This window comes from Nicrophorus vespilloides, unplaced genomic scaffold, assembly GCF_001412225.1.
Source record: "Nicrophorus vespilloides isolate i.1.1-1 unplaced genomic scaffold, Nicve_v1.0, whole genome shotgun sequence".
Classification (NCBI taxonomy): Eukaryota; Metazoa; Arthropoda; class Insecta; order Coleoptera; family Silphidae; genus Nicrophorus; species Nicrophorus vespilloides.
In genome coordinates, this window is record NW_017096093.1 from 428,863 (window position 1) to 449,818 (window position 20,956).

Sequence of the window (20,956 nt, forward strand, 5' to 3'; positions counted from 1 at the left end):
TGACAAATACGTTTGGATGGATCTCTAGCCAATGATGGTTTTTCTAAGTGTATTAGTCTAGAATCGCTGGATGATGTTGATGTTCGAATTGCTATCATATCCCCAAATTTTGGATACCGTATGGGTTTAATGATAGCAGACTCAGTAGTCAATATAGTTTGTTAATTTTTAATCCTATTTACTTCCTCTTTTTTCAGATATGTTTTTTCTAGGTCTTGAGTCGATCGAGATTTAGTGCCTGGCTTCATTTTCTTGTGACAAAACACAGTTGTTGAATCTTAAAAGTGGGCATGTTTGTTGGCTGTAATTTTGCTTCGATTGATCAAATACTCCATTTCTTGAGCCAGCCATGTATTCTGTACAAATTGGTTTGAAGCATTTTTAAAGCTGTTGCCGCATTAAGGTGTCATACCACGACTGCGGAATACTTGGCAAAGATAGCCACAGTTACTTCATCCGATGTTGGCAGATCCGGCGTAAACAAATTATAAAAACAGGGGCCCGGTCACAGTATCTTGAAGAAAACCAGTAGAAATTGCGCCCAGTTAAGTTTGTCACTTTGATTTCATAGATTTACGAACTAAATATTAATTATATCTGAAAGATTTCTTAAATAGTTTTTCTTTTTATAATAGAAAAAATCTATAGCAATAATTATTTATAACCTAATTTATCAACCAAATGGACAGTTTTGACAAAAAAATAAGTTGGGCAGCAAAGGGTTAATGATGGAAAGGAATGAAAAAAATGGTATTGAAATAAAGTAACAAAAATAAACTTTTTTTTGTTCTTTTTATTTTGCTCGAGACATTTATAATAATTCACAGATAAATATGTATGTTAACATCAATATAATATAATATTTAATATATGTATGCTTTTTTTTCTCCCTAGAATAGTTTTATAATAGTATATATATTCATAGGTTTGTTTCCTCTGATATTTTCTTTGATATGTATATCATGATATGTAATCTCAATCTCATCCGATAAAAAATGAGACGAAAGTTTGCGCGCGAAGCACCGAAAACCTTTTTCGATATTACACAACAGCTTTCCGGATACCCGACAGTTGCGCGCCTTCTCGTCACTAAATTAGTCATATAATATAGTCAATATATATTAATCATTCAAAGTTGTTTTCTAAATGTACTTTTCCTGCATTCTAACTGTTTTTAGTTTTCTTTTAAATCTCAGGATTTTATAGGAATCCAGTCGAGGCGCGCGCAGGATTCAGTAAAGGTATCCGGAAATAGGCCCACCTCAAATCATCAACATAACAATCACAGTTAGAAAGATAAGTATTTTTTTCCTCTTTTTCTTGTGCGTCTTTCTAAGAAGCACAATAAATATGTATATATATAGACTCTTCTTGTAATATAAGTATTCTTTTTGCGTTGCGCAACCTAAACCTAAAGATATGTATTTCACGTTTTGTTCACATTTAGTTACAATTACATCGATCTACTAGTTAGGACTAGGCCCAATGACTTTTCTTATATTTCGTGTACAGCTAATACCTCAGTTTTTTTTTATAATATATATATGTGTATATGAATATACCATAGTTTTTTTAATTAGATTAATGGGAGATTAGAAGCGAGAAGAACGTTCTTCCAATCGCAGCAATTTGTTCAAATCCCGGATAAGGGAAGATTCGAAGTCAGGTGCAAATTCGTTGCGGCTGGAAGTATACCTTCGCGCCTTTCCAAAATACACATTTATAATTTAAAAGACTTCTAACATCTACGTACTCATCTCTCCTTAAAATATATTACGAAGGCATCAATTCCAAAAAAAAAGATAAAAGTTAATCAAAATAGTCAGCCTCGTTAAATATTTGCTTGATATGTTTTTGATACATTACACAATTAATTAATAAAAATAAATAAATAAATCACCTCTTCTTATTTGCAGAAACCAAAAGTTTCGAAATGAATTTATGTCGAAAATTTCAATCTCGTAAACTGAAGCTTAAGTGAATCGTAGAGAATTTATGCCTTCTGTCTTAAGATAATAATAGGGGGCGTTAACATTCTCTTCTCTATATTTAGGTAGATGCAAAGGTATTTCCTTTTTTTTATACATTTATAGGTTTTAGGGGAATTTTTTTGTTGGATATTAGGATACACACAGAGGAATAAATTTAATGCATGGGTCTTTTGAAAGCCGCGAGACCGGTGAGTCTCTTCTCTCCAGCTGTATGCTGGATGGCATTCTTGATCTGGTCAGCAGCGACTGGGCCTATGCAGACCAAAGGATCCTTGAAGTAAGAGCAAACCTGGAAAATAAAATAAAATGTTAGTATCATTTCATTAGTATTAAATCTTTAATTTTACTAGGCTTTATAAGATCAGTTGTCGATATCGACTATTCTCTACTTGGCGGACTTATCAAATTTTTATAACGTACTTAGCCGTACAACACAAATATGTTACAATTATTCAAGCTACGGCGATTTTTCTAAATTATGCTAAATTATTTTTAAATGTTTTGCTTTTCCTATTATAATTACGTAATAGTAAAATGAACGGTATCAAGTTTGATAACCTCTGGTTTAGGTTATCTAATAATTAGTTAAGATAAATAAATTATATTTTGATTTACATTAGGTTGGATTTAACTCTTTGTGAGGTGCAATGTACCATCTTTTGAATAAGCCTAGTACGGCATTATTATCATTTTCTAAAACATGTAGAGAAAAGAGGAATTATCATTTAATTTGGTTGGTATGGATGGATTTTTCTAATCCATACCATCCGATCTTGATTCAGTTGAGGAAGTTGTCTAAAAGTTTGTTGGGTATAGAAATTTAGGATTTTCTGGCCCCTCAAAGAGATAATTGTTTTACGTAAAGAAAACATTGAAGCTTAGTACAATTTAAGATAATTCAACGTTCTATTTTAGATATTACGCTTGCGATTGTCCAAATTATAAAATTTGCATTGCTTGAGTATCATTATGTAGCTAGCATAAGTTTGGTAAAATTGAATGGGTTTGGTAAAAATAGGCATTGTTTTGAGAATATAAAAAAACAGTTATTTTGTAAATTTTAATTGATCACTACATTGATTAATTAATTGAGTCTATTATGCTTATAAAATGGAACATCAACATTATTATCGCTTTTCTTTAAGTTATAATAAAATAAAATAAAGTGACCTTTAATCTTTGGAATTATACGTAATTAAGTTTTTAATAATTAATTAAATGATTGGCAATTACCTCGATTAATTTATAACCTAATTACCTTATAATAACAAGATGGATTTAAATTAATAATAAATTAAATTCTTAATGATAAATTTTGAATATTATTAAAATAATTTACTTATTTTTTTTCAATTACATTTTATTATGTCTTATTGTTTTATAATTATTGATAATATTAAAATTTTCTTTTATTTTATATTATTTTCTGAAATGCGATAAATAAAATATTACTAATAACTATATAATTTTAGGAAATATTGGGTTGGCAACAAAATTGCTGATATTAATGGGATTAGTGTTTCATTTAAAAAAAAACAAATTAAGTAGATAGACCGCACAAAAAAAATATTTGAAATTTTCATAAACTCTTATATATAACAAATATAATTGTACAATACATCAGATAAACTTCTCTTCTGCGGTTCCTCTCCACCGCATAAAAAAATTGCATTTAGAAAATACGTAAAAAAATTTACAAAGTACATGAGAAAGTGCATCCAAACAAAATAAATAATTAAATTACAAATGGAAACATTTAATATCTCATTGTACATATGAACAAATTTTCAAAATGCACATACATAATTCACTGCAACTCGTGATAATCCAAAATGCGCATCTTCTTGTTATGAATTGGTTCACATATGTACATTAATAGAAAATATTACAATTGAAATATTACATAAAAAAGTAACGCACAAAAACAGGTTCTACCGTATTTCATTCTTCATTAATATCTCGCATAATGAAGGTCTTTAAAACCGCTTGAAATATAAACAGAACAAAAATACTTGACTGTACAATTAAAAAGAAGATGATTTATATATAAAAAATAATTATGTGTATTATTTTTTAAGAATTTATTTTATTATTGCTTAAAATTTATCAATACATAGTTTTTGTAAATTGATTAATATAAAACTTAAATATCCGATTTACTCAAGTAAATTTCCAACAAACGTGAATAAATTTGTTGCATAATAACTAGACTATTAATCTTCTGCTTTGAATGTTGATATAAAAGTATACGTCTGGATGAAAACTCGAGGCAGTAAAGGGTTTTCTTTATTTGCTGCTCTCATTTTATATTGAATACATTTCCAGCTGGTCGTTTTATCACAAACTTTTCTCCCCCATTTCAAACCGCTATAACTTTCCACCCTACGTTTTTACGTCACTATCTCACTCATTTACAAAAAAACGAGAAGACGACTCACATAAAAGACAGCAACAATGAAAAAAAAAACACGAAGGAAATAAAGGAAAATGCAGTTTGGTAGCCATCGTTTTTTTTGTTGGTTGGCAATTTAGACCTTTACCAAATGGGGCCACACGAATAGAGTGATTTTGCGTCGGTAATTGCCCCAAAATCTTCCCTCAATTTCATGTGAAGATCCCCATCTGCACCTGCCTCGTAAAAGAAGACAACAACTCATCCGGTATTTGGGTCGTGACCCATTTTGCTTCCAGCCAATATTTATTTGGAAGCGTGTATTTTCATATGTAGCCAAAGGAAATTATTTAGATAAAAAAACTAATTGCTTTAATTAACCTTTCCTACCGTATTCTGTAATATTCCTTGGACGTAAATAATAATAAAAATAGGGACAGGCTTTGCGTCGCCGGTGAATTGTAATGTTATTCCGAACTGAGAGAAAGGCTTTAAAATTGTTAATTATATTCACAGTTATGTACATTAAAATCGCTTTATCGCCTGCACAATAATTAGTAAATTAATATCAAATATTTGCGTCCGTTTGATTGATGTGCTAACAGGTGTTGACTACGATACAAACACTTCAATTTGACGTCATATTTCATTTGTTATTTGTTCAAGTGATTGACGTAATGTTTGTGGAGCGTGCCCATCTTTCTGCTTCCAATTAATGTTTGCATGAATCTATGAAATCGATAAGTTTGTTCTTTTTTGTTGCTTTTGTATTCTATTTGTAGCACGTCTCTAGCGTGTTTCGATCCAATTAAGAGGTGAAGCTTGCTCACCTTGCGTGGGGCCTGTCGGTGACGACGTTGGAGCTGGCAGCAAAGTCCTCTGGATATGTCGCATTCGCTGGACATGTTGCAAGGCTCGGAGTACTGCTTGTCCTGCTGGACAGGAGGTCTGCAGATCCTGGAAGAGGAAGTCTGCTCGGATTCGGTGCAAACTAATCCGGACTCGCAGTCACTGTCTCTGCGGCAGAGTTCGCCTACGCGTCTTCCGTAAGCAAACAAGCAAGTTCCAACGACTAAAACGAAAAAAGACATATAATTAGATTTAAATTTTCAGTTTAATACATACAAAATTGGTTTCTAAAATTATTAAAACTAGAAAATCAGTGAATAGTTATTAATATTCAGTAAAATTCATATTGAAAATGATCATTATTTTATTATTATTTTATATAGTGATCAATTCGAATACAAGTGAAAGTGCATATATCCCGTAACGAAGATTGTATTTCTTGGAATCATCATCCCATCCTATTAAAAAATATATCAATCTTCATCTTCAGCATGTGCCTGTTCTCTCCTGTGCAGTCTATATTTATATATTGTATAAATATAAAAAATTACGTAAAAATTAAAAATAATTGTTTAAGAATTATTTTATTTGACATAAATTTTGCCTGAAATATATTTGAAATGAATTTATAAAAACTGTTAAATTTTTTTACAATATATCATTTGTATATAACAACAGTACAATTTCTGTATATAAATCCAGACATTTTTATTGTTATTTAAATACACACATATTTCCTAAATTTTTTTTATTTTATATTCATTGGTCTATGGATAAAAAGTTTTTTTTTAAAGGTAAATTGTTACGAGAGATATTAAATATTTTTGTCTGTTTTAGAAATTTGTGGAAATGTGGATCATTTGTTAATATTTTATCTAATTTAATTATGCATTAAGAATATATTCAGATAAATTTTAAAATAAATTCATTACCTTTATTAATTTTAAATGTAACAAATGTTATGTTGTGTTAATGAAAATAATTGTTTTCATTTGATATACAAAATAAATAAAATTATAAATCTTCTATACATAATAATGTGTCATTTTTTTAAATAGCGAGTCACATTTAATTGCTCGGTAATTTATGACTGGAAGTTTGCGAATCTAATGTTCGTTTAATGTACGTGACTTATTATTAAAACCGATTTATTATGGTTGGAAGTTATTACACTAAGTGCATGATGAATTGCGCGACTCGGGCGCCGCCCTTATTGATAAGGGATGATGGAAAACTGTTTGTACAAGATTGTAAATGCCACGGAAGGCTTTTAATAAAATTACTGTTGGGTTAGCAATTACATTACATTACACAATTTACAAAATGATAATACAATGTTATGGCCATTTGCGTGTTTATACATCAAATGTCAGATTTCATTAATAAAACGATGACATTCATAAATATAGTAAAATTGTATTATTTTTTTCGTCTTTTGGTTACTCTAAGAAACGTATTTGCCTATTCCTGGTATATGTTTTGAGTCCTGCCCGTGAATAAAATGCCGAGAAATTAGCTGATTTTTATAATCCCGGCTTTAATACGAATGGAACAATGTTAAGATAAACGAAAACTTTATTTTTGACGACTGAATTAACCATTATTCCATCGCTAATCATCAAAAATATTTTATTAATCACTATTTTTTGATGATAAAGAGTGGGATTCCAAATTTAGTGGAAGTTTTCTATCCACTAGTGAATATATGATAGAAAATTCAATAATTGCATTCCATAAACCTATAGCTGTATCTATATAAAACAACATGAAATATATATTAATATTTATTATAAGTCAAGATATACGGAATTAAAACCAGTTTTTTTTCGATGATTTTTCAATTTCTACCTTCGTCTATCTGATGATTCTGTTGATATTCAGTATGTTGTTAAATATTTTAAATATCATAATATATAAGTTAAATAAAGAAATAAAATGTCCCAAGTTTGAAGAAAATATTTGGGAACAGCACAAATTATATTTATTGTATTATGTATAATAGTAATTATTATTTGCAAAATAAATTTGTTAAAAATATATTTTATGTTTTTAAAGTCATTTCAGTGAAAAATTATTACAAAATATCTCTAGAAGCTATTAGAAAATTTTAAGTAAATAAGGTGTGTTATAGATCATATGAATAATTACGATTACGGTCCTATTTTTGACAGCAAATAGTGCTTATTAAACCTCCTGTTTATATTACATATTATTAGATATATTTGGTCTAAGATTTGAACTGAAAAACTTATATAATTATTTAATTATTTTGGACTCTCGCTTCATTAATTTTATTTTATTTGGTCTAAGTTTTGAACTCGTAGTTATGTAAAAAGACAGATTCCAAAGTTTGTAAGCGTTTGTCATTGTTTTTTAAATTAATTAATTAGTTTATACAGAAATATATTGAAACCGGATTAATCGAGGATTTTATAAAAATAAACCGAACAATAAGAGACTAGAACTAATAATGTTATTTGTATAAAATTAATGAAATATTTATAGTAATTATCAACATGTATTTCTATTGATGAATATATAAATTTATTTAATCCTATAATTAATTTATATCAGTGCAGTGGAACCTCGCTTAACGAGCATAATCCATTCCACAATTTCCGGATTTTTACTCGTATAGTGAAACAATTTTTCCGATATAAACTAATGTAATATACGATAATGCGTTCCATTTTGCGAGTTATTTTTCTTACAATTTATTTTGCTCGTTAAGCGAAATGCTCGTTATGCAAGGTGCTGGTTCCTCTGTACTAATATATTAAAATGTTAAATTGTTTACGAAAGCTCTGGATTATTTCGAAATCTATTATAAGATGTTTGTTATAAATTAATAATATGAATAGAAGAGATTAGTTGTAATTTAACCGAAATGTTGAATACGGGCGACGGAAACTATCTCTAATTGTACTTTGTGTATGCAATATGCAAATGAAATTGAAATGTACGTCCACGCAATGGTCGTTCGTTGAAATAGAGAGAATTCAGGATAACTTCATGCACTTGTAATCCCCATTAATTGTACCATTCAAAACCCACAAGGATTCCATTTTCCTTTCCTGGAATCGGATGCGAATGGCGTAAGGTTAATGCCGAAAACCGCATACCCAGTCATTGGCTTCGTAATTAAAGTTTATGGAGCGTGCAAAGTTCAAATTGATTTCGATTTATTATAACGCAAGTCATAATTACATAATATCAATAGCTGTTCGGAATGAAAATGTTGAAAAATATGAACCGATACTTCCCAATCCCATTGTCACCTCGGTTTCATTACTTTTGCTGAACTTTGTCAGTTGTATGAATTATTCGTGGCACGGCGGATTCTACCTATTGCACATTGATTGCTTTATTAGCATTCAATGGTTTCCATTCATACCGCTGCTCTCGAAATAACCAGTTCCGTATTGATTTTATGCTGATGCATGTAATTTTCACATTGTGCTTGTATGCATACTTAATTATATAATAAATATTTAATTGAAGGACAGCAAGTTGCCTATACAAGATATATTTGTACTTGATTAGATATATAGACTAATTACTACTTTCTAAATTTCTAAGAAATTTCTTTGAAAACATTATTTTAATTATTTTTTCATTTTGGAAGCAAAAAGTGTGAAAGAATTAATGTTAGAAGTGTTCTTGCTGAAAACCTAAAAAGACTATTTTTTACAATTATATTAATTTCTCAAAATTTTAAAAAAATATTTTAATTATCAATTTAAAAGCCAAAATGTTTATTATTTTTGATGATTTAATTTTTGTTTTTTTTTTAAATTTTAAATAAAATTCATGAGCTTTACAAAAATAAAAATTTGTATTTAAGAAAATTAGTGATTTATAACTCCTTGTAAAATCATATTGATTTGTGAAACTTCTGTCGTTTACTACGACTATTGTAGGTATACTAAAAATGATTATGTGAACCAATATTATGTATTTGTTAGTAATGGAAGCTGATGACAACGTTGTTAATAAATGTAGAAAGGTGGTATTTATTTCGTATCGTTGACGACGGCATGACCCACCGGTGGGTCATAAATATTGTATAATAGTTTTGTCGCTATGCACGCCACTGATTTTGACTGAGTATAACCTTAAATATCTTACGTCTATTAAAAAGCTTAAACGCTAATACATTTCTTATACAAATTTTAATAATTCTTGAAGCAATTTAAATAATACGTGATATTGTGACATAATTTATGAATCCTTTACAAAATAAATTGCTAGACTCATTTCTCGCAATTCTTATAAATTGTTTAAAAAAAATATTCAAAAATGTATATGAAAAGTTTCTAATTGACTTAATATATTTTACTATTCCCAAGATACATAGGCGTCCACGAAAAATTTTCTCGCAGCTGACAAACCGATTTGCGCCGTCCTTAACGTGTCAATGTACATTTAAAACAAAAACTTGAGTACCTAAAATAGTTTGAAATTTATTTTTCAAGATTCGAACCTGCCACATTTCAAGTGTTATGATACCTTTAACAATTAATAAATATAAAATCAGCTGTTATGTCATGATTACCAACTTAAATAAATAATAGTTATTTTAATAATAAAGCTAAATTATACTCAGATTTGAAAAGGAAAATGGAAATAGTCTACTTTTTTAAGCTATGATGCATGTGAGTTTTGCTTCATGTATTTTTGTTTGTAATTAATTATGTAATATTATGGTTGCAACATTATGGTTGTATTATTATTATGAATTTAAATCTTTATTAGTTACATTAAGAAATATTAAAATTAGTACATAACTGCTTTAGAGCTTTTAACTTAAAGTGAATTGTTGTCTTTCAATAAAATGTTTTCAAAAAAAAAATCATTAAATTAATATAGTGATACATTTATATAAGTTGGTAGAAATGGAAGGGCAATATGAAATTACAGTTGATTGCTATTGTCAATTCAGTTTAGTCTTACATAACCATTATAAATGACATCTACAAAAATAATTGACAGATCTTAATATGCAAACATAACAAATTTTCATCATCTTTTAGCATATAAATCTGCTTAACAATTACTGTAGTAATGCATGAATTGTATTATAATTGCAAGTGGTGACATTTGAAACTTGTGGTATTAAAAATGAATACAAACTAAAGTATATTTTTTATAAATATGTTCTTATTTGATAATTGCGGCTCTAATTTAGTTTTAGTTTAATAACATTTTTGAGCAGTTATATTAGTATTTTTTTTTTATAAACAATTGGCAATTATTTAAATAATTAAACAATGAATAAATATCCATTATGCTGATTGGGTGAAATTTTGAATGTTTGGTTTCCTTAGTAATACTTATGAATTTGAGCGGGTCGGAAGTGTTCGTTCGTCGAATTGAAAAAAAAATGTACAAAAAAGTATTTGGAAAAATTATGCTGTGTGGTTTATAAATTCGCTTTTATACTTCATATATATTATGATGACTCAACGTGTAGAGTGTAAAAATGGTTGCAATAGACAATACAAATATAGTTACGTCATATTTGACAGTAAAAAGAAATATGATTCTATAACTATTCTTAGTGGATTATATAAATTTAAAAATCTGTAGGATAGTGTTGATGGATTTATGTTTTAATTTAAATGGCACATTTGATCCGGTAAAATTTGGATCGAATAAAGTGATTAATTTCATGTAAGTGATTTCTTAGTTTGAAAGATAGTTTGTGAAAAAATCGTTTAACCCTTTGCGGACAACAGCTGGGTCAGGTACCAGGACGAGACGATTTTGATGTCTTACATGGTGCAATTAAATGATTTTACATATATAATATATAGTTTACATTTATAATATAATTTTCTAACGTTGGACCATGTTTGCTAGAGCGACCATGATGATACAACTTTTTTGCAGAAACGTTGTGGCGACCGAGAGTCGCCTCTCATTCGCAAAGGGTTAAAATAGTTAGATTATTTCAAATACGCGTTACTTTCCAATTAAAATGTATGTTTGCAACTGTATATTTAATATATTTTTATGAGTTTGATGGAATTATTTGGTAAATTTGTAAATATTTGATTGCATAATATAAATCAGAAAATACATATTAGATATCTTAATCATTTTCAGCTATAACGATTTACCTTTCGCAATTTTTACATTTCCTAATTGAATCATCCGTGCGCCAATTTCCGTTCACACATCACCACATTTAATCCCAAAAAAATCGGCACTTCAACGCTCATCGTTTCGTTACATTTCTTTAAAAATAAAAACTATTTCAAGTTCATCGAAATGCCGAATTATTCGCTCCGTTGCGAATGCAATTTCCTCTTTTACAAATCGACCATGCATGGAGAGATAACACCCTCTCATTTATCAGATAATACTCATTCAGGATGTTCCTTTTTTTGTCGCCTCCGATCCTTTCCTGAAATTGCAAGCTCGATTGGCTGTAAAAAGGCACAAATTCGTTTACTTGACATTTTAACGCAAAACCGTACACTTCGCGCTTCGAAAAGGATACGACCAAATCCTCAAATCCTTTAAGTCCTTCCCATTATAGGAAACATTTGCGACCAAAATCGATTTATCTTATAATTTTTGGCAGAAATTCCTCAAGTAAATAATTAATTAATTGAATTTTAGGTAGAGGAAATGTTTTCTAAATTATGATTCTTACCTCCATCAACGTCGACGCAAACTTGTCCGGGACAGCAATGCTCGTTAGCGGTGCAACTCTTCCTGTAGCAAGGATCATCATCGCTGTCGACCTCGAACTCCTCCAGGATTCCCTCATCCCCGGTACGCTGAAGCCATTAAATTGATCATTAAAGGTAGGAAATTATGATATACTTTTTTTAATTGATACTATCCCGATTTTCCTATCGGACTAAATTAAATTTGGCCATAAAACTTTTTATCTCCAACGCGAAAATCGATTTGTAATTAGGTTGAACTTTGGAACGTTATTCTTACCAAAAAATGAATCAATAAAGAGTTTTATATATAGAAATTATTGATATTGCTGAGAGCTTCTATTTTGCGACGAGTTTTATGATTCAGTGCAGTAAAGGTTGAACTCTTTTACTAATAAACAAGGTTAATATTATAGCTTTTAAAGTGCATGTACGTCGAGACTTTACTAATAAATTTTAAAAATAGTTTTTATGAAGCGAGAATTATTTTCTTAATTTTTTATACAAAATTTTAGTTTAGAATACAAATAAATAAGGTTTTTAACAACTATTTATATTACAATTTTAATCTCTTGTTTTCCATTGATTATTGATTTATTGTATAATATATCAATTTACCAAATATTTAGAAAGCTAAACAGTAGGCAATTTATCATATGATTTACAAATGTGAACGATAAATTACTATCTATGTCAAATATAACTCTTGTTTATATACCTGTTATAAATGTACGTAGTCATATATAATGCAAAACTAATAATTTTGTAATTGTACTAATAGTCACATTTATCATAATTTGTAAAGTAAACATAAAATTTTGAATGAATAACTATCATATTGGAAAAGCGTATATTTAAACAGTGACAATATTTGTCTTTGTTAGGTGGTTTTGGTTATAAATATTTAATGATCAGCTCTTTCTTTTATAATACATTTTTAAGTGGACTTAATCCATTAATCTTATATAAAAATAAATTATTGAAGAATTGTAATTGTAATACGTTAAATTAATAATATGAATTATATTATATTGCCTAATATTTAATTGATATATGAACAGATATTTCATGTAATGTTATATTAATATTTATAAAATATCCTTGTTGAAATATGTTAACATACTTATCGAATATTATTATATTCCAAATATAGTGGAACCTCGCTTAACGAGTTTGCAACTGAGATGCAACAGAATTACCACTAACACCAGGAACACGTTCTTTCGACCAAAAACAGTTTTTTTTATGTGAAAAAGAAGGGGGCGAATCAAAATATTTTAAGATTTCTCAAACAGATGGCACTAGAGTGGATATGAAAATACCCATATCACCACATTGTTTTTATGTTATTTAAAAAAAAACCTCTAACAGAAACTTAACCTAAACCACTGGATATGAAAATACCGATATCACCAAATTGTTTTTATGTTATTTAAAAAAAAAAACCTAAACGCCCTTTGACCTAGACCACTGGATATGAAAATATTCATATAACAAAATTGTTTCTATATATTTTTAAACATAAAACCTTAGGGCAACTTCACCTAACCTAACATTTTCTCGGACCTAGAGCACTAGAGTGGATAAGGAAATAAATACGTCTATAAATTATTGAGATGTATTTCTAAAATAAAACCAAAATAAATACAGACAAACCAAAAAGAAATGTAATTTATTGTTGTACAGAAAAATAATTTATAATAAATATAGGTTATGCATTTATTAAATTGCGATATAGCGAATAAAACTGGGATAACTGCTAAATGATTTATTACATTGAGATATCGTCTTTCAAACTAGAATAATTGCAAAAATACAAAAATTGAACACTGTACCATAGATCACAAACGTTTCTGAAACAATGGCGTCGAAAATAGTCATCGCCGTTCCCAAAAGTAAACAAATCGGTATTGTGAAAAGTAAACAAATCAGCGTTTTTAAAAGTAAATAGAACTATAGGCGCTTGCGCATTCTCAGCTCGGTTTGGTCGCAAGACTGGATCCAGAGGTCTCTTTATACTTTTAATATTTGTTTATATAAAAAATCGTACATAGTGTGTATTTGCATTTACAGCAAACACAAATTATATTTGCAAAGTATAGTCCGCTTTAAACATAGATGATAAAGAAAGTCGAAGATGGTTAATATATTCAAAAATACACATAATATATCTACACAAGTTTCAAAAATGATGTAGAAGGCGCGCAATACGAGACTTGTCTGCTCATCGTCAATCGTTATGTGAAATGTTGCTCGTTAAGTGAGTTATTTTTCTTACAATTCATTTTGTTCAATAAGCGAAATACTCGCCATAGGAGGTGCTGGCTAATCGAGTTTCTATTCTATTTAAAAGATAATATTATTGACAAAAACTGAATTTCAATTTAAAAAAAATTGTTTACATTAATTAATTTGTGGATGCGCCGGGAATATACAAGTATCAAAGTCATTTTTCAAGAATTAAATGTTTTTAAAAAGTATAACACCATTATTTGTACATTGAGATATTTAAGGGTTAGCTTTTGACTTAATTTAAAAATATTAGCAAATATTTTCATAAACCGTTAATTGTTATTGTTAATTGTTAAATGTTAATTATTTTGCATTATTACTGGTGTTCTTGTATTAGTTTTTTAATTAAGTTGTACCGTTTTTGTAAAAGGTTGTTACAAAAACAAAGAAACAAAGGTCTAGCAATTAATAAGACGGAACAAACCAGTCTGATTTAGTAGTCCTATTAATTTTCTTTGTACTGCGTTGCATATTTATCAGATGCATATTTTAAAACTCGAGCGCAAAAAAGGTTTCAACATTTTATTTTTGTTCCTTTTCGCGTAAACCAGTGTTTCTTGGAATTGATTCTTTTAATATTAATAATGTTTTAATCGCCAGCTAACACGCAAAGATAATCATTATGTACGTTTAAAAAAAAATGTATTTTTAAAGTCAGATTCCTATCTGCGAAATTGCGTTACAGACTTTCCTTGATTTATTTACATAAAGTATAAATGTATCTATAATATACGTAATACTAGTTAATGTTGTAGGAATGATGATGTTCATTGAGTTTTTGTTTTTCTGTTGGGCAATATATTAAAGTTAAGTAATGAGCGTTATCGATTGTATTTTGGTAGGTGGCTAATATATATGTGATAACATAATTTGGGGAAATTTCCTATTTTTTCAGAAACTAAATTTATATTCTATATTTTTTAATTATACCTATAATTATACCTTATATAATCAATATAAGACACTTATTTATTCTAATATTGTTATTGTTACCATATGATTAATTAATATTTTCATCAAGGTTGAATCAATATTATTTTGTGGTATTCGTAAATAGAAACATATTTTTTTGTGTGATATTTATGGAATTAATTGACCGATGTTCCTAATTGCTTTTCCATAATTCATGGCTTCTCTATGACTAACTGTGTTTTTTTTCGTTTAATAATTGAGGCTTTGTGTCCAATAAATGTATTAAGTGTAAAAGGATCGATACTTACGAATCCGCCGCCTCCACCGCCTCCGTGTCCTCCGTAGCCCATGTTGGCTAGCATTTCCGGCGAAAATCTATTGAAAAGTCCGCCCCAAGCCTCCGTCTGTCTTCCCAACAGACAAATAGCCAACAAAGCTATAAGCCCTTTCATTGTTGCAGAAAACTGCAAATAATCACTGGGAATTAGAGACAAAACAACAGAGAACAAAGGCGTGGAAAGTATTTGGTTACAGGGTATAATTGTCGTTACCGCAGATTATATTAAATGGAAAACTTCTCTCGTCTCTGTTATTGGATATTCTCCGTACTCAATTTGTATTCTATAATGAAGGCTATTATTTCTCAACAAGTTTTGAATCAATATTTGAATTAAATATAAATGAAGTGTTTTTCTTTATTTTATAGCTTAATACGTATTCGTGAGGTGCACTTGCGACTTGATAAATTACTTGTAAAATTTGGTTTTTATGCATTTTTTTGAAAAACAGTAGTATGTGATAGGTACTTATTTTGTTTCAACTTGCTTAGCAATTAATAAAAAGCTATTAACTTGTATTATAATTAATTGCATAATTAATAACATAATTGCAAATGGTTTAATTCCAATTTCTAAATGTATGTACATTCGTACCTGGATTAACGAATATAGCTTCGATAAGCGAAACTTCATGTTTGGAGGTAAAAATAGCTTCAAAGGATACGTAAAGAAATTGAAAAGGTTTTATTTTTGAAAAAAAAAACACCTTATATTAGATAAACTTAAATACCAAGTAAAAATTGGTTTTGTGATTTTACCATCAATAATTTAACCATTAAACAACTTTTTATATAATTTTAATAAAGAATTAACTGTCTGAAAAAGACTATTGTTTATTAATACACTTTGAATGTTTTTATTGTAAAAAAATATTAATGTTGATATTTGTATAATAACTTACTCTAATTTTATAGAATGAATGAATAACTGCTAATAAATTACCGATAAAATATTTAATAAGAAATAAATATCGTTTGATTAAACTGTTTTCATATAATTTAGTTTAATATTCAAATAAAAACGTTCCTCAAGTTAACTATATACAATTAATTTTGTGAAATATCTACGTTGGAAGTTTGAAAGTAATACGCTTTCACGGCCAAAAAAAGAATAGGCTATAATAAAATATTTACGACGGTGCTCTTTAATATCAGATCATAAAAGAAAAACACGCGAGAAGAGTATACGAAGTGCGATTACTTACGTAATAAATTATGCATTAAAGCTACGTCGTGGATTGGATTAGATTAGACAAGTAAAACATGCGAGTGCTATTTTGTATCCTAATTAAATCACACACGATTATTTAAAAAAAATAGAACTTTATTTTCTTATTACAAATTTATATTTAGATTTATCAACTACCTTTTTTAATAAAATAATATTATTGAAAAATTGAAATATAATATGGAATAATATGATTATTATATAATTATTTAAGTTAATTTCTGCCAATAAAAGGATTAAGATGATAATATACAATAAATTAACAAATTTAATAAATATTTAAGCAATTAGATAAAATATTGTTATTCGTACCATAAATTGCTTTGTGAATAGAAATAATAGAGAAAAAATCTTAAAACTAAGAAATAAGTCCTTAGCAATATTTCAATATATATTGGATGAGATTAGAACTTTATACACAATTATATAAATGTATATATATTTTTTTAACAAGTGAAATTATTACCACAATTCCTTTTCCTATTATTTTGTTAAGAAAGTATTAATAGTTTTTTTTCTTTGTTCATTATTTGTTTTGTAAGAACTTCAACATTCATAGAACAAAATAATTTCTGATAGAGAATAAGAAAGAAACTAGAGGGAATGCTAGAAAATGAGTTTAGTTTTTTTTCACAGCTTATACATAAATATAATTTATTATTACATTATTTTCTTCATGAAGTGTTAAAAGGTTTTCATAGATTCATTATTTGTTTTGATAATATTAAGGATTTTCGGAATATATGGAGATTCTATAATAATTTATCATTCCGATTTTTAGTTCATAATAATAAATTTGTTAAAAAAGTCATAGAATATACACAAATATAAATTAAAATATATTCATATAATCGTAATAACAATAATATAAAAAATGATCGATTGTTTCCGCCCAAGGTTTATATTTTAATTTTTTAACCCGTATACTTATTTTATTGTTCTTAGTTTATTCTATTATTTAGATCATGGTATATTAAATTTTGACAAATTCGAAGTAAGAAATAATTGAACCAATAATTTTGAAATTTTAACAATTAATTATATAACCTATCTTTGAATAAATTTAATTGAATTTTTAACAGAAAAGAAAATCACAAAATATTTTTGAACATTTAATATATAAATAAAGTTTCCATAATAATTTATTCCGTTTTTCTTTTTGAAAAGTTTAACGTTGATGCATTTGCTTGTTACGACGACACTTCAAACATTCGTAAGACAAATTATTTTCTGCCGTGACTATGAATGTTTTCCAGCCGTATCGATTTTAGTTTATGAAATATTTAATTATGAGAAACGGGAAGTATTATATTTTTAGATGTACTAAGGTCATTTTTATAAATGTATTCCTAAGAATTATATAATATCTACAAATATCATCCAATATACACTAAATATATATTTTTTTTTCTTCATTACAAATTATTATCGATTAAAATAAATGTATAAAATTAAAAATTATTTTATGCATTAAAGATACAATTTCTTTTGTAACATAAAAATATAATAATAACCTTAATAGTTTATATAGAAAGTTATTCTGCTTTGAAAGCTGTGTAAAAAGGCAATATTACTAACTGAGTTTTGTTTTCTTCGGAAAACACATGATTTTTTTTTATAATTTTTGTAATGACAAAAATTAGAATTTACAGTTATAGATTTTTTTAAATTTAATATTACTTCACTTCAACATCATAAATTTGGATTTTCAAGTGAACTAACTTGTAAAATGAAAGTACATTTTTAATATTAGAAAATTGGTGTAATTAATTGTCTATTTCTTGTATATTGCGTAAATTTACAGTGAAACTAAATTTTACTAGAATAGTAGTTGCTTTATATCAAAATTAAAAAACAACTAAAAAGAAAGGACAGAAAAAATATATCAAGTATAATTAATGTAATAATAAAAGTATTAAAATTTTTATGAAAAAAAAAACGCAAAATGTAACATTTTATATTGGCATAATTGCTTATTTATTAAGTTATCATTTGATATTATAATAATCAAATAATTTTAAATACATTCAGTATATTTTCAGTCACTTTTGTATGTTAATCGAATTTGTATATTCTGTATTGTAAAGTAATATTTTTGTATTTTGTGAGTGCGTTTTATATACGAATAATAGGTAAATAATATTACTGTGGTGGTGAATGTTTATTATTATAAGTACATTTAATAACATTTGTATTTTTTTAAAATAAGTACATTGTCACTTACTTATGCAGCTTTCGTCGAAGGAAGCGAGTTGAGTTGTCCTCTCTACTGAAGACACTTGAAATTTCAGAGCTTTTGCGGGAAAGCTTCCTGCGGAGTTTCCCAGTTGATGTGGAATTGCAGTTCGCTCGATACAAGCGGGGCTTTATATGTGGAAATTTCGTAAAGCTCCGACGAGCTTCGGGCGAACCGCCGAATCCTAGGACGTGGGTGGCCATGTTGCCCCATGTTGCAAGACCTCGAAAAAGCTCCGCAGGATTCGATAAGCACCGTGTCCTGGCCGGAGGCACCGTTAGAGAACATAGAACTTTAGCGTTCATTACGTTTTGGATATCGGAATCAATATGCAGACGGCATTCGCCATTTGCGTTATTCAATACTTGCAAAATTCGCAGACAAAAAATATCTCAGGGGATTTTCATTTTTCTCCTTTTTCTATAAAAGGGGTGAAAAATCGATGGAGGATGGCACTATTTTCTACATGCCATAAGCATAAATTTAAAGTTATTTTTCGCGCAGCATTCTCTGGAATTATATGAATATGAATCGCGTAAACTTTCCGGCAGACGTTCACTTTATAAATTATTATCTCCACCCACGGTCTCTTCATTTGAGGGTCCTTCGTGGTTTAGTATAATGTTTTCTCCAGGAAACTTTTAATATTCCTTCCCGTCGTCGCAGACCTGACGAAAAACAACATTTTTTTGTATTAAAATCTTTTATTTATAGCTTAAAGTGCTTGCTTGTGAAAACAGTCGTTCGGTAAGATCCATCGATTTACAACATGGAAATTAGGTAAGGGTGTAGCCACAGGTGCACAATTTAAATGCCATTTCTAGTTGTTTAGATTAGGGGGTGTTTTATTAGTCGAGTTTTAAGTCCACTATTGTAGAAATACTAAATGTTTCATATTATTATTATGAACAATATTTTTTCTTACAAGGGTCTACTGATTTGAATTCAGTTTTATGTTTTTTACATTTTATTAGTATTGTCATACAACGAATAAAAATAGATAACGAATAAACGTAAATAAACTATAGCAAAAATAGTTACTTTGTAAAGAAAATGAAAAGCAAAGAAAAGTTTTATTAAATAAACAGTCAACATACAAAATTAAATTACATTTTAAAATATTGGTCTAAAGTTAATGAACTAGAGCAGGGTTTCCGAAATGTTTCCTGCAACGGAACACTTCAAACGTAAATAAACTATGGCAAAAATAGTTACTTTGTAAAGAAAAGTTTTATTAAATAAACAGTCAACATACAAAATTAAATTACATTTTAAAATATTGGTCTAAAGTTAATGAACTAGAGCAGGGTTTCTAAAATGTTTCCTGCAACGGAACACTTCATAAATCACAAAATGTTCACGGAATATCTTATTTATTCAGTAGGGTAAATATGAGAAACAACATTAATATTTTTTTAGGAATTATTTCATTCCAGGTTTTCACGGAACACCTATTAACTTTCTGCGGCACACCAGTGTTCCGTCAAACATAGTTTGGGAAATCCTGATCTAGAGGGTACTAGAAATAAAAATAATTCTATCGCTGCTTATAAATAAATAGAATTTATTATTATATTATTTTCTTTATGAAGAATGAATAGGTTTTTACAACTTTTAGTCTTCTAACATTTTTAAGACAATTTATTTTTCTTAATATGTTTAATATATTTTCGGGAGTTGATGGTTTTGTCTTTTTCATTTAACTTTGTCTTTTTATTTACACTAAAAAATAAATCGATGTTTATAAATCATTTGGTTGTTAATTTTTTTTAGTATGAACCTCTTAAACTTTGTTGTTAACAAGGTATTTCAAACTTCCACTGAAACTCCACCATTTTCTTCATTCAATATATTTCTGTATAACTTTATTTCTAATTTCTTGGGTCTTAATTTATTCTTCTAGTATAACTGCTGCCTATATTTTATCAGATTATAGTTATAAATTTGAATATTTTTATATTAAATTTTGATCCAAATTGAATTAATTATTGTTAATTATTGCTTTTATTATTGACAGTTATTTTTAAATAAATAGGAAGGGA

General features: G+C 28.0%; 1 protein-coding gene across 1 annotated transcript; it reads right to left on the bottom strand.

The window, feature by feature from the left end:
• Nucleotides 1-1,270: 1,270 nt before the first annotated feature.
• LOC108569525 (ITG-like peptide) lies at nt 1,271-19,021 on the bottom strand. The gene is made up of 5 exons (XM_017931113.1): nt 18,903-19,021; nt 15,422-15,577; nt 11,894-12,020; nt 5,214-5,455; nt 1,271-2,280 (listed from the first exon to the last, which is right to left on the bottom strand). The coding sequence occupies exons 2-5, from the start codon at nt 15,563-15,565 to the stop codon at nt 2,146-2,148; spliced, it is 648 nt and encodes a 215-aa protein (XP_017786602.1). The 5' UTR covers nt 15,566-15,577; nt 18,903-19,021; the 3' UTR covers nt 1,271-2,145.
• Between the last annotated feature and the right edge of the window lie 1,935 nt (nt 19,022-20,956).